This window comes from Moschus berezovskii, chromosome 26, assembly GCF_049115385.1.
Source record: "Moschus berezovskii isolate FMDL1 chromosome 26, NW_MosBer_1.0, whole genome shotgun sequence".
Classification (NCBI taxonomy): domain Eukaryota; kingdom Metazoa; phylum Chordata; class Mammalia; order Artiodactyla; family Moschidae; genus Moschus; species Moschus berezovskii.
In genome coordinates, this window is record NC_142485.1 from 11,923,898 (window position 1) to 11,937,904 (window position 14,007).

A 14,007-nucleotide genomic window follows, 5' to 3' on the forward strand; every position below is an offset into this window, starting at 1 on the left:
TGGGGGGAACCACACGAGCGGTCCCGCCTCTTCCTGAGGGCGGGCACGTGGCGCCGGAAGTGGGTGGGATAACATGGCGGCGTTTCCGGCAGGCCCCGGCTACTGAAAGCCGGGGCGGCGGCGTCGGTCCGGGTGCGGGTTCCTGTCCCGGTCCCGCAGAGGCGGCGACCGCGGTGGGAGGAAGGAGGTGAGGGACCCGCTGGCCCACCGCCGCTCTACGCTGCAGCTCTGTCTCGACTCAAAATGAACTATATGCCCGGCACCGCCAGCCTCATCGAGGACATCGACAGTGAGTAGCTCGTCTCCTCGGAGCGGAGTCCGGGCTGAGGCCCTTCCTCCCAGGAGGCTGTCTCTTGAGGAGGAAGCTGATAATGAGTCCGGGCCGGGGGGTGGGGGGTGTGTTTTTAGTCCAGTTCTGGACGTCCGGCGTTGGCATCCTCGCAGGATGCCGGAGTCACGGGACCCACCGTTTGCCAGTCTCTCGCCTCCTGCCTGTATCCCGCCTCTCGCAGCTTCCACCGGATCTCCCGGGCAAGCTGTGGGATTCATTTCTGCTTTTCAGGGATGCGGCTGCTGAAGCTCACGTGTGAAGGTTACCGTTTCCCCGGTCCATCGTCGCCCACCTGTGGTATTTCGAAGTACCAGGTGGTTACTGGGTGGATGAATGAGAATTCTCAGAGAAAGGATTCTTGCAGAAACGGAAATAGTAATACAACAGCAGTTGGACTTAATTAGCACTAAACGTCGGGTTTATACTGTGTGGCCGTTTGCAATCTTTTACCGTTTGAGAGTATTTAGCTTTTCAGACTAGGTAGTGACTTTTCCAGAAAGACTGAGTCACTTCACGTTTACTTTTTTCCTCTGTTAGTTTTCTCTTGCTGTTAAGACCTCCCTTATTCCTAGTCACTTTCCTGAAGAAGAGCTCGGTTGTATCAGTTGTCTTTTGTTTTTCCAAACTCTCATCTGTGAGTTACTCCTAAAACAACACTTTTTAAAGTTGTGCCAGTCGTGTGATCTGCCTCATTAACTTGTAATTGCTGCGAAACAGTTACCACACTGTTCCAAACAAGTTCAGCAATCTCTGCCGTTACTGTGTATGTAAAGAGTGAATTTGTGATGAAATCCTCTTCCTATCGTCTGAAATCACTTTTTAGATCCAAATTAGTGATTTTGCTACTGAAGGGAATGTAGTGTAGCTTGGATCAAATTCATGTGTGAATAACCACTGTACAGGTCTGTCTGTAACGTGTAATGAAATCTTTAATTCTAGTTGTCTGAGGATGGTGCCCTCACTTCTCTTGTTATGTATCGGAGTTATTTGAGATCCCTAGCCCATCCTGCCATTCTACTAAAAATAGTTGTTTTTCTCAAGTCTCTAACCCCTTTTTGCAGATTCCAAGCCCCTCCTTTACTGAATGGTTTCAAATCAGTTCATATGCAGCCTTCACTGCAACACACACACACACACACTTTCCTCCTCTCTCCTCAGTCTATCTGTATTTTCACCCATTCTCTCATCTCAGTTGGAAGTATTCCTTCCTTTCAATCTGTGTCTTATTTTTCCTTCCAGCTGCTTCTGGAATCCACTTATACCCTTTTTCTCTCATATCTCTTGCTCCCCCTCACGTATGTTCTTGTGTGTCATTTTTTTTTTCAGTTATATTTCACCATCAAATTCCCATTCCTTTTTTCACATCTGTACCCCCAAACCTCTTAAATCATCTCCCATTTTAACTATTTCCTGGCTACCTGGAGTAGACCACCTCTGTCACCCTGCAGTCAGATTTTTTTGTCAACACACTACTGAAACTGCAGTCTTAAAAGACATCTGTCTAATGCATTCCTTCCCCTTTTTGGCACTCTGATGCCATTATCATAGGATTCTTCATTTTCTTAATTTCTCCAACACTGGTACTTAATTTTCTTATCTCTGCAACAGTTATTGTTCCCTAAAAGAAATGGACTCCTAGGTTCCATCTTTCGCTGCTGCTTTCTTTAAATCTCTAGGAGAGTTCCTGGACTTTAATAATGATATCACCTCTTTGTGGACATATCGAAAATTGCTCTGATCCAGACTTCTTTGGCCTTCCAGTCTTACATCTCCAGTTGCCAGCTAACGTTTCTGCACAGGTGTCTTGATACCACTTGAGAATCACAACAGCAAAACACCTTCCACAGGATCGTGCTTCTTTCACTCCTAACTTTTGGTACATGGTCCTCCCTGACAAAGCCACTCCAGTACTATTGCCTGGAAAATCCCATGGATGGAGGAGCCTGGTAGGCTGCAGTCCGTGGGGTTGCTAAGGGTCAGACATGACTGAGCAACTTTACTTTCACTTTTTACTTTCACACATTGGAGAAGGAAATGGAAACCCACTCCAGTGTTCTTGCCTGGAGAATCCCAGGGATGGGGTAGCCTGGTGGGCTTCCGTCTATGGGATCACACAGAGTCGGACACGACTGAAGTGACTTAGCAGCAGCAGCAGCAGCCTCCCTGACAAGATGACTCAAAATTCCTGCATCATCTTTAACCCATCTCTTCAGCTTCCCACTCTCTCACACACACATCCACATGTACAAATGCACTTGGTTGACCAATTCCATCCCTTATAACTGCAGTGTCTTGATCCTCTCATCCTCTCCCTTCCCAGGATCTCTGCCCTGGTTCAGATCTCTTCTTCATGTCTCAGACTCTAGTAATAGCCTTAAAACCATTCTCTCTTTTTCTGCCAGTTGAATCTTCAGAGGTGTCTTGTTCCCCATGAAGTCACATCGAAACTCAGCCTGCTCCCAGTACTTTTCTGACTTCATCTCCTATTCCCTTCACACCCTCAACTTTTAGCCACACATTTGGATACATAACTCCCTTTTCTTCTGCCTAAATTACAGATTTCCCTCCTCTTCCCAGACCCTGTCACTCTTCCCAGTTCCTGTCATTCTTCCCATGGCCAAAAATTATCCACCTTTTAAGGTCCATTGGAGAAGGCAATGGCAGCCCACTCCAATACTCTTGCCTGGAAAATCCCATGGACAGAAGAGCCTGGTAGGCTACAGTCCATGGGGTCACCAAGAGTCGGACACGACTGAGCGACTTCACTTTCACTTTGAGGTCCAACTCAGATACCTCTAGGTAGATACCGTTTCTCTCACTCTCATGTAATTAAGATTTGCCCTCTTGCGGTGCTTAATTATAGCCAAAAAACAGCCTGTAAATTCCTTCAGGAGAGAATCACTATCTTGTTGCACTGTTCTGCATCTTGTTGTTCAGTTGCTCGGTGGTGTCCAACTCTTTACAACCCCATGGACTATAATACACCAGGCTTCCCTGTCTTTCACTGTCTCCCAGAGTTCACTCAAACTCATGTCCATTGTGTTGATGATGCCATCCAGCCACCTCATCCTCTCTTGCCCCCTTCTCCTCTTGCCCTCAGTCTTTCTCAGCATCAGGGTCTTTTCCATTGAGTCGGCTCTTTGCATCAGGTGGCCAAAGTATCGGAGCTTCAGCATCAGTCCTTCCAATGAATATTCAGGGTTGATTTTCTTTAGGATGGACTGGTTTGATCTCCTTGCTGCCTAAGGGACTCTCAAGAGTCTTGCATCAGTTCTTTGGTGCTCAGCCTTCTTTATGGTCCAAGTTCTGCATGTGGAAAGTACTTTATGCTAAGTTGCTTCAGTCGTGTCTGACTCTGTGCGACCCCATAGACGGCAGCCCACCAGGCTGCCCCATCCCTGGGATTCTCCAGGCAAGAACACTGGAATGGGTTGCCATTTCCTTCTCCAGAAAGTACTTTATGCATGGCATTAAGGACGAATAAGCGATTTTTGCTAGCTGTGCTGGGCTTCCCTTGTAGCGTAGTTGGCTAGCTATTCTAGCGACGGGCTTACAGTCATTCTTCGGTGTCGGCACAGAGTCACCTTTTCAGAGAGGTCTTCCCTGGCCACCTCCTCTTTTTTCCCTGCGTTTATTATTTACTTGGCTGCACTGGGTCTTGGTCGCAGCACGCACACTCTTAGTTGTCGCATGTGAGATCTTGTTCCTGGGCCCCCTACATTGGGAGTGCGGAGTCTCAGCCACTGGACTACCTGGGAAGTCCCCACCACCCTCTCTTCTATAGCTGCTTCCCCTCCCTTTCTCGTATTATCCTGATATCTTGTTTTTATTCTGCTAGACTAATCACCATAAGTCATTTTTAAAAATGTGTTTGCTTTTCTCCACCAAGCTTATAAGTTCATGAGGTTGGTGACTCTCTGAGTCTTATTCTTTACTGTATATCTAGGCCCCAGAACAGCACATAGCCCTCAATACATTCTGTTGAATTTTTGCTCTGGTTTTATTATCAGCATCCTCATTTTACGTGTCTTTGGTACTGTTTTTCTTTAAAACCATCTCTGATTCCAAAGTGTGAAATAGAAACTCTCTGTCTAAGTTGAGGGGAAAATAATTTTGGAAAATTAAGATCATAAAGACCATCTAGAGCAAATGTCCAAATTGGCAGGTATAGAAACTGACGTGATGCTGCCAGGGTTTAACTCTCGAGGCGCTGGCATCTGGAGCCAGTCCGTTGGGTCCCCTGACTGCGTGCCCAGCCCTTCCCCGCTCTGCTGCCCCTCATAGGTTGTTTTCACCACCCATCTTCTCATCTGAACTAATCCCCGGCTGCCGTGGTCATCCCTCAGTTTCTCATTGAACTCTGCCTTAAATGCTCTGTAAGAGGAAGTAGTAAAGCTTAATCAGCTATTAACTCTGTTTTTGTTTCCCTGTAAACTCCTGTAAACTGTAAACTGTTAGCTGAAGCTAACAGTTCGTTTTTTTAAAGATCTCTTTTCCTCTCCCCAGAAAAGCACTTGGTCCTGCTTCGAGATGGAAGGACACTTATAGGCTTTTTGAGAAGCATTGATCAATTTGGTATGTATTACTCATGGACTTATCATGAGTCCATGATGATAAGAGCCATGATGGCTCTTATCTTCTCATACTCTGGATGATAAGAGCTGCCCACTGTATTTTTATGTTGTTTCGTATTGAAGTTTATTTATCTGCAACTTTTTTCATGTACCTGGCATGATGAAATACTGTTTGAAGTCACTACATTATTGTTTTCTAAATTACAATTAGGTGGTTTGAAAGCTTGTGTTTACAAGCTTATATTTTATTTCTAAAACTGGTTTTCACTACTAGAACATGTGATTACAGTGTTCTGGACTATTTTTTATTTTCCCCATTAGAGGGAGCCAGATGATAGAAATACACTCAGTCCACTGAAAAGGCTGCTCATTTGTACATTGGCTTGGGTGCGACTACTCTTCAAAGCAGTTCCTGCCCTGAAGGTAATCCCTCCCTGTCCAATGAAAAGTGGGTCAGAGGCCTTTCCTGAAGCTTTTTAGGGACCACCAACATTAAGCTCAGGATTTTATACTTTGGGATACATCAGACTCAAGGTCTTAATCTTGATTCTGTCTCTTGCGTTTTTCTGAAGAGACTTTATATTTGCTCCTGTCTTGAGGAACTTCCAGTTCATGTCAACATTTGCTGGACGTCAGCTAGGTCAGTGGCTTTGGGCTTAAGGAAGAACAACATAATTGAAATACTTACAAGAATCACAGATGATGTTCTACTCAAGATAACTGATTGAGTTATGGACCTTTTCCTATAAAGTAATTTGAACTAAATGTCTTTGTTTCTTCCCTGTACACTTATAGCTAACTTAGTGCTACATCAGACTGTGGAGCGTATTCATGTGGGCAAAAAATACGGTGATATTCCTCGAGGGATTTTTGTGGTCAGAGGAGAAAATGTGGTCCTGCTAGGAGAAATAGTAAGTGAAAACTGTTAAGCTGCTATGGCTCTTGATAACCATGCCAGTTAGGTTTCTTTTTGTCTTTTCAAGAAGGAAAAAATGTTTTCCACCTTCGCCCAGCTTCTCACAGGAAACCACCAAATTAGCTTAAGAAAGCGATATTATAAAAGGAGAGCTCCAGAGAACAGTCAGCTTCGTTTCAGTGCCTCCTGGCATATTAAAGATTTTGATCCCATTAGCAGTAAAATATCATCGATTTTTATCTGATATCATAAAACGTACTGTCCTACATGGGAGTTTTTTGGCAGTCCAGTGGTTAGGACTCCACACTCTCACCGCAAAGGCCCGGGTTCAATCCCTGGTCAGGGAACTAAGATCCCAGGAGCTGAGTGGTGCAGCCATTATACATATCAAACACTGTCTCACACAAATGTGTTCATCAGCAGATTACTCTCGTATCTTTAGTAGCAGAAAATTGAAGCCTGATTCCTAGCGAGAGAAGAATAGTCCAATGAAGTATGGCTTACTAACACTGGAATATTTTGTAGTCATTTAAACAGTTGGTTACAAATGGTTTTTCATGACATAAAGGTAATTGGGTTTGAGGAAAGGCACATGGCATGTACAGTATGATATCTGTGTTTTTAAAGGGGGCAGGGGGAAAGAGTGACTGCAGAAGAAACCTTTCTTAATTTCTGAGAATGGATTCAACCTCACTTGGCTTCTTAGCTCCCAGTCAAGGAGGAGGTTCCTATTATCTGTCAGGAAAGGCAGCTGGCAAGTGAAAAGGTAAACCCTCTCAAGTGGTGTTTCTGTAAGTTTGAGTGTGTATGTGTGTGAGCCATTAGAAAACTACTCCTCCAAAATATATATTAGAACTACTCCGACATTTTTAAAGAAGATAAAACTTGATTTCACAGTTTACATGACGCATTTACTTTAAAAGTGCTTTATTTAATATCTTTGACTTGATCCTGGTGCTTCTGATTATTGCGTTTTCCAGGAAAATCGAACCTTGATTTTATCTTTAAAGTTTTCAGTAACATTTCACAATCCCTAGCCACATGGTCAAGTCAGGTTTACAGCAGTCTTTGGAGAGAAGTGGCTTGGTCTGTAGCTGTTTTTTTTTGTTTTCGTAGCAGTTTTTAACTATACACCATTTGTGAAAGTAAGGAGGTAATTCTGCCAGGGTCGTGTTTGTTCATGTTGGAAATAGCTAGGAAGAACTAATCAGTGCTATCCAAGTATTGCTATGAAACATATGAAATAACTTTCAAGTTTTAAAACTATTTTTGTGGTTGATGTAAAGCACCATAGTATTCTGGGATTGGGGGGTTGGGATTGTCGTCTGACTGTATATTCAGAGGGACTGGCCAATCTCTGGATGGCAGGATGGTGGTGATTATTTTTCCCTCCTTTTTTACTTTTCTGAATTTAACTTTTAGAGAGGAAATGTGTTACTTTGCTATCAGGGGAGAGATTTAAGTCCCAAGACCACACACACACTCTGCTTCAGTTGAAGAGTAGAAAGCAGCACAGACACACTTTTTGTGCCAGTTACATCGACACAGACACGGCCCTGTGTTGATGTATGTGAAGAGAAGAATCTGTATTTATTCTTGAAGTGACATTTTCTCCTTGGAGCCCTTTCGTGGAGAAGAGTACTCTCTTTTTTGTATGTTAACAGTTCAGATTCTGCAGAATTTTTTATAGTGGTATTACTAAAGAAATATGGTTCAGGAATCCTTCCACAGTTCTGTGAATCGATGGTCTGTTTGAATTCTAGGAAAGCTCAAAACTAGAAGCCACTTGCATTCTGTGGACGCGCAGTTGTTTGTGAAGTCCCTGGCTTCTACCTCAAGGATGATGAGACACATGGCCTTAAGTAATAAGCTGATTGTTGGGAAACAGCATTATCATAACCACACGAATAGCTCAGTGCATAACATTGGGAAGTCCAGGAGGTAGGACACTGAGCCAAGAACATTGTCTTCCCTTCTGCCCCCTATGGGCTCTGAGGGAAGATCACACTTAATAATATATATTTTGCTGGATGCAGCTAACTTTTGAGAGCAGGGCTTGCTTATGGAATTTATGTGACTTTCGCTCTAACCTCTCTGGGAGAGTCCTCCATCTGTGGTGTTTCGTTGATGCCTTCCCAGATTTTGTAAGTAAAAGTCAGAGGAGGATGAGAAATGTGAGTACCCTGTCCATAGAGGCTTTCCATGTTACAGAAACACCAAGTGATACCTGGATAAACTTCTTAAGGGGAAGAAACAAACTGGGTAGACAGATAATTTTATAGCAAAGTTCTGCGTTATCAAGTTGGTAAGGTGTTCAAAACTAAAAAAGCATATTTTACCATATTAAGTGGGAAATGTAGCCAATATTTGCGAAGAATGTTGGGGCCAAAATGGTTTACTAACCCAACTGGTTTGCTGAGGTTTTCTCCAGAAGACTAGTTGCCGTGGAGGAGAAAGAAGTCCTGTGTTAACAGAGGGCCAGTTGATTGCCTTTGGCTTGGGGGCTGGGGGTCAGGGATGCTAGTTTGAATCAATGTTTTCTACTTTTTAGCAAAAAAAAAAAGCCTCAGAAATTAGGCTGACTTTTATCATGTGTAAATACAAAATGTATTTTAAGCTACCTTGACTTGGGTGGCTTCTCTCTTGGATTCCCTGGGGTTGGGGAAATAGCTGTAAGAAAAGTAGTTCTTAACTCATGTAGGACTTTACTTTGCACACACTAACGCTTTGTTACGCACACTGATACTGATTCCTGTTAAAGCACACCCGTGTGTTCTGTAGGAGCGTGGCCAGCCATTTCTTTGTACAGTGTTATCTGTCCATAGGGTGTTTGTGCCCTGGCACAAGTATGTAAAATAACTCCAGCCCAATACAGGAACCCGTTTGCCTTTGTATCTATGATTTCTATTGGTCATGAGGTAAAGTTTTCCAAACCTGCTTGTTTTGTAGGACTTAGAAAAGGAGAGTGACACACCTCTCCAGCAAGTGTCTATTGAAGAAATCTTAGAAGAACAGAGGGTGGAACAGCAGACCAAGCTGGAAGCCGAGAAGCTGAAAGTCCAGGCCCTGAAGGATCGAGGCCTGTCCATCCCTCGGGCAGATACTCTCGATGAGTATTAAGTGTTCTGCTCAGAGACTGTTGCTCTTGGGGAGCAGGGCTCTCACTAAACAAAGTAACAGCCTGGTCACCTCACACATGTGATGAGAGACTCTAGAGTTTTGAAAAGTCATTTTTATTTTGAATTCTTTAACAGATGCAACTTGAAGAAATCATGTGTTGTGTTTTGTGGGGTTGTTTTTTTTTTTTTTTCATTTTAATTACAAAATCATCGTTTAAAGAAACAGTGGCATGGACTCCTCTCACTCATCACTGTGGAGCCAGCAGTTACTTCTTTACATTGCTCTTTGCACCCCAAATGAGCGGCCACAGGGGACAGTCTTCATTTACTTGTAAATAAAACTCGAATCTCAAAATTGCAGTGTTATTTCCCAAGTTTGAGTTGCCTTCAGTGACCGGACATCATTTAATTTCTCCTCTCAGAGGTATAAGCAGTCCACACACACACATGGAATTTCCTTTCTGTCATAATTCCAACCTGCTGTTGTTTTAATTCATTTATTTGGCTGTGCCAGGTCTTCGTTGCTGCACGTGGGACCTTTAGCTGTAGCATATGAACTCCTAGTTGTGGCACGCGGGATCTAGCTCCCTGACCAGGGATGGAACTGGGGCCCCTGCATTGTGAGTGGAGTCTCAGCCACTGGACCACCAGGGAAGTCACTTAGGAAGGAGTATTTTCATACTCCTTCATTTAAATATCCTGCAGGTCCTCCCTTGTCTCGTCTTTTTTTTTCCCCTAATAACAAAAAATGTTCAGGCTTGAGGAGGGCTCTTTCAGTGAGGTTTCACAGTTCTTGGTTACAACAGAAGCCAGTGTTTGAGAAGCAGGAGTGGTAGCAGCTGTGTCCCCAGCTGTGTCCCCATGAGATCCACGTCACAACTTCTCTAAATGCTCTGTTAATTTCATGAGGTTTTTCTGGTCCTTTGGCTTGAGTCTTGAGCATCTTAGGCTGTCATCAAAAAGAAGCACATTTAAAACAGTGTTTCATTGACTGATAGATCTAGGTTCTTCTCTACCCACATGTCTTGGCTGCCAGCCCCCAGTGATGCCACCTTTCTGGTGTGATGCTGATCTCGTAAGAGGCTGTACATTCCAGGAGTTCAGTGTTGGGTATTGGACAGTGTGAACTTGGAATTGGGAGACAAACGGGTTAAAATCCAGACTCTTCTCTCTGGCACTTGGGTTCAAGCAAGTCAGTCTTCCTCCTTGACTCTTTTAACTGTAAAATTATTCCAGATACTTACAGTCTGTTGAGCAGAGACATCTTTTGCAGAGAAGATACTTATATCCAATTCCTATCTTTGAGTTACTTTATAGTATTCAATATACTTCACATTTTATGAGCTCAGGGGTTTGCAATGGTTTGAGTTCAGTGGTTTGCAGATAAACCATTTGACCTCAGCTATTCATCATTGGCTTGGTTTCAAAGGAGGTAGTATGAGAAAAGTTGCACTTAATGATTTATCTTGTGTGTGTCACCTCTAACCTTACCGCTAAATAGCCTTAATTTCTTATTCCCACATGAAGGGGAAAAGCCCATCACTAACTGTGGAAGATGTGGTTCACTTTCACTAAAAGAAGATTTTGAGAGCAGAATTTGTTGTTTTTGAGCACCACTCTTTCAGAATATCCAGCATCTTCAAGAGATTCAAGTTCACTGTGATCATCTTTTAGTCTTTTTGACCTCACTCAGACAATTCCACATGCAATCATAAGACTTAACGATTTATTCTTCTGTTCAGGAGAAGACAGTTACCCTAATAGGTCAGGAATTTTCAAGCCATGGCTGGGTTTCCGTCATCACTTACGGTAAGGTACTGCCCTTTAGACCGTTGTCTAGACTGTTGCCCTTTAGACCGAAGGGCCCTCTAGCCTGAAGGATGGAACAAGACGAGGCTCCCTGCTCCCTCTGCTCCATCTCCCTGCCCCTCAGTGCAGGGATCGCCCTCAGCTCTGCCCAGTCCAAACTCTTTGCAGATACTGAAATTATCTGAAGTTATCCATCTTCATTCTGATGTAACAGTGCAGCAGCTTCTCACTGTCCCAGCTGTTCTTTTCCCCCTTCGTTGGCTCTTGACCTTTCATTGCATGCTGTTAGCTAAATTTAAATCTCAGTATCTGTTCTCCTCCCCACTCAGCTAAAGTCCCAGCGGGCCCTGGGTACTCAGCAGAGCCAGATACCCTCATACCATCGGGCGTGGGTGCCATGTCAGCGTGAACCGCAGAGGTACCCAGACGTGATGGCTGGAGAGTGGCCTCAGTTTTGCTCACAGGAGTATGAGTGACAGGTCAGGCCGAGTAAGAGACAGTAGAGCAGGTGGAGCAAGCCCTGGATGGGGCCAGAATTTCCCGTTCTCTTGTTTACGACATACTTGCCTCAGACAGCTACAAGATAATCCTTCCCTGAAGACCTATTTTAAATACCAACACCATCCCCAACTATATCCTTTGCAGCTTTGTTTTTCACCAGAGCAATTATTGCAATCCAACAGAAATTTCCCTCCCCCAACAAGAATTTAAGTCCTTAAGGCAGGATTTTTGTCATATTCACTCCTGTGATCGCACATGTAGAATGATGTCAGGCACGTATCAAGTCTCAGTACAAATTTGTGGAGTTAAAGCATGGATGGATGGATGGGGGATGTGAATTCAGGCTAGTTACTAAGATATTTCAGAGACCTCAAAGGATGAGGACAGCAGGACTCACCCAGCAACCAGGAGTGAATTAATTAGCAGAGATCCTTACATTGAAATTGGAGATTTCTTACTGCCTCCACTGGAGACCACGGCCCTCCAGGAGTGAAGAGTTGGGAGATGATTGGTGTGAAAATGCCTGGAAGAGCATCCAGGGAAATGGGGCTGGGGTGGGGGAGGGCTTGTCAGGGTTGCTGGAAGCAACAGGTACTCCTGTCAGTTTCCTTCCCACCTACAGTGCTGCACCCCCACCTCGCATATTACCCCCCTTATGAAGTGCAAGTTGCTCAGTTGTGTCTGACTCTTTGTGACCCCATGGATTATACAGTCCGTGGAATTCTTCAGGCCAGAGTACTGGAGTGGGTAGCCTTTGCCTTCTCCAGGGGATCTTCCAACCCAGGGATACAACCCAGGTCTCCCGCATTGCAGGTGGATTCTTAACCAGCTGAGCCACAAGGGAAGCCCATATTACCCCTTTCAGTTCAATTCAGTTCAGTCGCTCAGTCGTGTCTGACTCTTCGCGACCCTATGAATCACAGCACGCCGGGCTTCCCTGTCCATCACCAACTCCCGGAGTTCACTCAAACTTATATCCATCGAGTCAGTGATGCCATCCAGCCATCTCATTCTCTGTTGTCCCCGTCTCCTCCCGCCCCCAATCCCTCCCAGCATCAGAGTCTTTTCCAGTGAGTCAACTCGTCACATGAGGTGGCCAAAGTATTGGAGTTTCAGCTTTAGCATCAGTCCTTCCAATGAACACCCAGGATTGATCTCCTTTAGAATGGACTAGGGTCCCCCAAATAAGAAAAGCAGGAGACAGCTTTAAGTGTGCTTGCTGTTCCCAACCAAGCAGGTTTTGTAGTTCAGTGACCCAAGGTCTAACCTGAAAGAATTAGGAAACCAACATAGAAAGCAGCACGTTTCTGTCTGTACCAAAGGCCTGGATCGGCCTACCCTATTTAGCACTCCTCTGCTGTCGACTCTGGCTCTGCCAGGCCTATGTGGGAGCAGAGAGTAAAATCAAGGCCTGTTCTCACTTTACTACTTTGCCTTTCTTTTCCCCACTTCTCAGCTTCCTAGTTTTTAATCTATTCTTGTTTAAAAAAAGAAAAAGAGTAGAAAAAGATTTCTCTAACTCCATTCTAGCCACTTGGGTAGACCCTGGGCTACAAAAAGCCCTCAAGTGCTCCAGAAACACAAGGAATTGAGTGTTGTCAGGGCACTGGCCCACCAGCAGTTAGGACAGCAAGAAGAAAGGGCCCAGTGCTGGCCATATACCAGTCAGAAACCCCGACTGCCTGGGAATTCATCTCGAAGACCCAGTTTTACCAACGAATAAGTTTGCATACAGTAAACTTCACTCTTTTTAGGTACAACTCCGTGAGTTTTAACTACTGCGTATAGTTACACAACCCTACCCCTTTCAATTTACCTTTTCCCGGCCTTCCCCAGACCCTGGCAAACCACTGGTCTATTTTCTGTCCCTGTACTTTGTGCTGGCAACTAATTCAAAATTTTCTAAAAAATGGTGTGTAGGTCAAATAAAATATCTGGAAGGTTAAACTCGGCCCACCTGCCTTCAGTTGGTTCTCCTGGTTTAGGCTATTGCCAAAGACAGCTTTAACCGCGGACCTTGCCAAGCGTCCCCAGCCTACCTGCTGGGGACAGGAAGACGAAAACAAGAGAACCAGTGTAAGGGGATAACCGGGCGCACCGCTCATCACCCTGAGATGTGTCAGGGGTAAGCGGCAAATATGGAGCCCACTTTTCAGAGAGAGACGGAGTTGCAAGTTCTGTAAAGCGCACACAGCCGTTAAGAATTAGTGCCGTTCACAGCTACACAGATGGACCCAGCGATTATCAGAGTGACGCGAGTCACAAAGACACATACCACGTGATATCACTCATGCATTCGTGGAATCTAAAATATGGCACAAATGAACCTATCTACAAAAGAGAAACAGACTCACGGACAGAACAGATCTGCGGCTCCCAAGGGGGAGGGGGCGCGGAGGGGAGGGATGATGGAGACTGGCCGACGCAAACTATTATATACAGCATGGACAGAGAGCAAGGCCCCGCTGTACCGTCCAGGGAACCACGGCCACTGCCCTGCGATGAACCATAATGGAAAAGAATGCGGTTGCAAAGGGTCTGGCACGGCTGGGCAACTGAGCAACAGCAACACACGTATAATTGATTCACTTTGCTGTACAGCAGAAACGAACACTAAATCTTCACTTCTGAAAAAAAGGTGAAGAGCAGATTGTGCATCCTGGTCTCTTCACTTGGGAATGCTCTTGAACTTGACGCAGCAGCACTTCTCACTGCCTCCCGTGTCTTGTCTATTAAACAGGGATCCCAGGCATTCCC

General features: G+C 44.8%; 3 protein-coding genes across 8 annotated transcripts in view; 2 read left to right on the forward strand and 1 right to left on the reverse strand.

The window, feature by feature from the left end:
* Window positions 1-9,300, forward strand: LSM1 (LSM1 homolog, mRNA degradation associated). Its single transcript, XM_055416599.2, has 4 exons — window positions 1-289; window positions 4,838-4,906; window positions 5,701-5,816; window positions 8,771-9,300. The coding sequence occupies exons 1-4, from the start codon at window positions 244-246 to the stop codon at window positions 8,939-8,941; spliced, it is 402 nt and encodes a 133-aa protein (XP_055272574.1). The 5' UTR covers window positions 1-243; the 3' UTR covers window positions 8,942-9,300.
* The window catches only part of ASH2L (ASH2 like, histone lysine methyltransferase complex subunit), a 53,117-nt gene continuing 48,220 nt past the window's right edge, over window positions 9,111-14,007 (reverse strand). For all 6 annotated transcript variants that reach the window (XM_088832626.1, XM_088832624.1, XM_088832625.1 and 3 more), the window contains one exon: window positions 9,111-9,889. The gene's annotated coding sequence lies outside the window, so the exon portion shown is untranslated. The remainder of the gene's footprint in view (window positions 9,890-14,007) is intronic.
* STAR (steroidogenic acute regulatory protein) overlaps window positions 9,239-14,007 on the forward strand; it is a 22,777-nt gene continuing 18,008 nt past the window's right edge. The window contains exon 1 of the mRNA XM_055416598.2: window positions 9,239-9,364. The gene's annotated coding sequence lies outside the window, so the exon portion shown is untranslated. The remainder of the gene's footprint in view (window positions 9,365-14,007) is intronic.

Coding starts and splice junctions, on each gene's coding strand:
- LSM1 (XM_055416599.2), top strand. CDS start 244: ATGAACTATATGCCCGGCACCGCCAGCCTCATCGAGGACATCGACA. Junction 290..4,837: donor CCTCATCGAGGACATCGACA/GTGAGTAGCTCG, acceptor TCCTCTCCCCAG/AAAAGCACTTGGTCCTGCTT. Junction 4,907..5,700: donor GAGAAGCATTGATCAATTTG/GTATGTATTACT, acceptor GTACACTTATAG/CTAACTTAGTGCTACATCAG.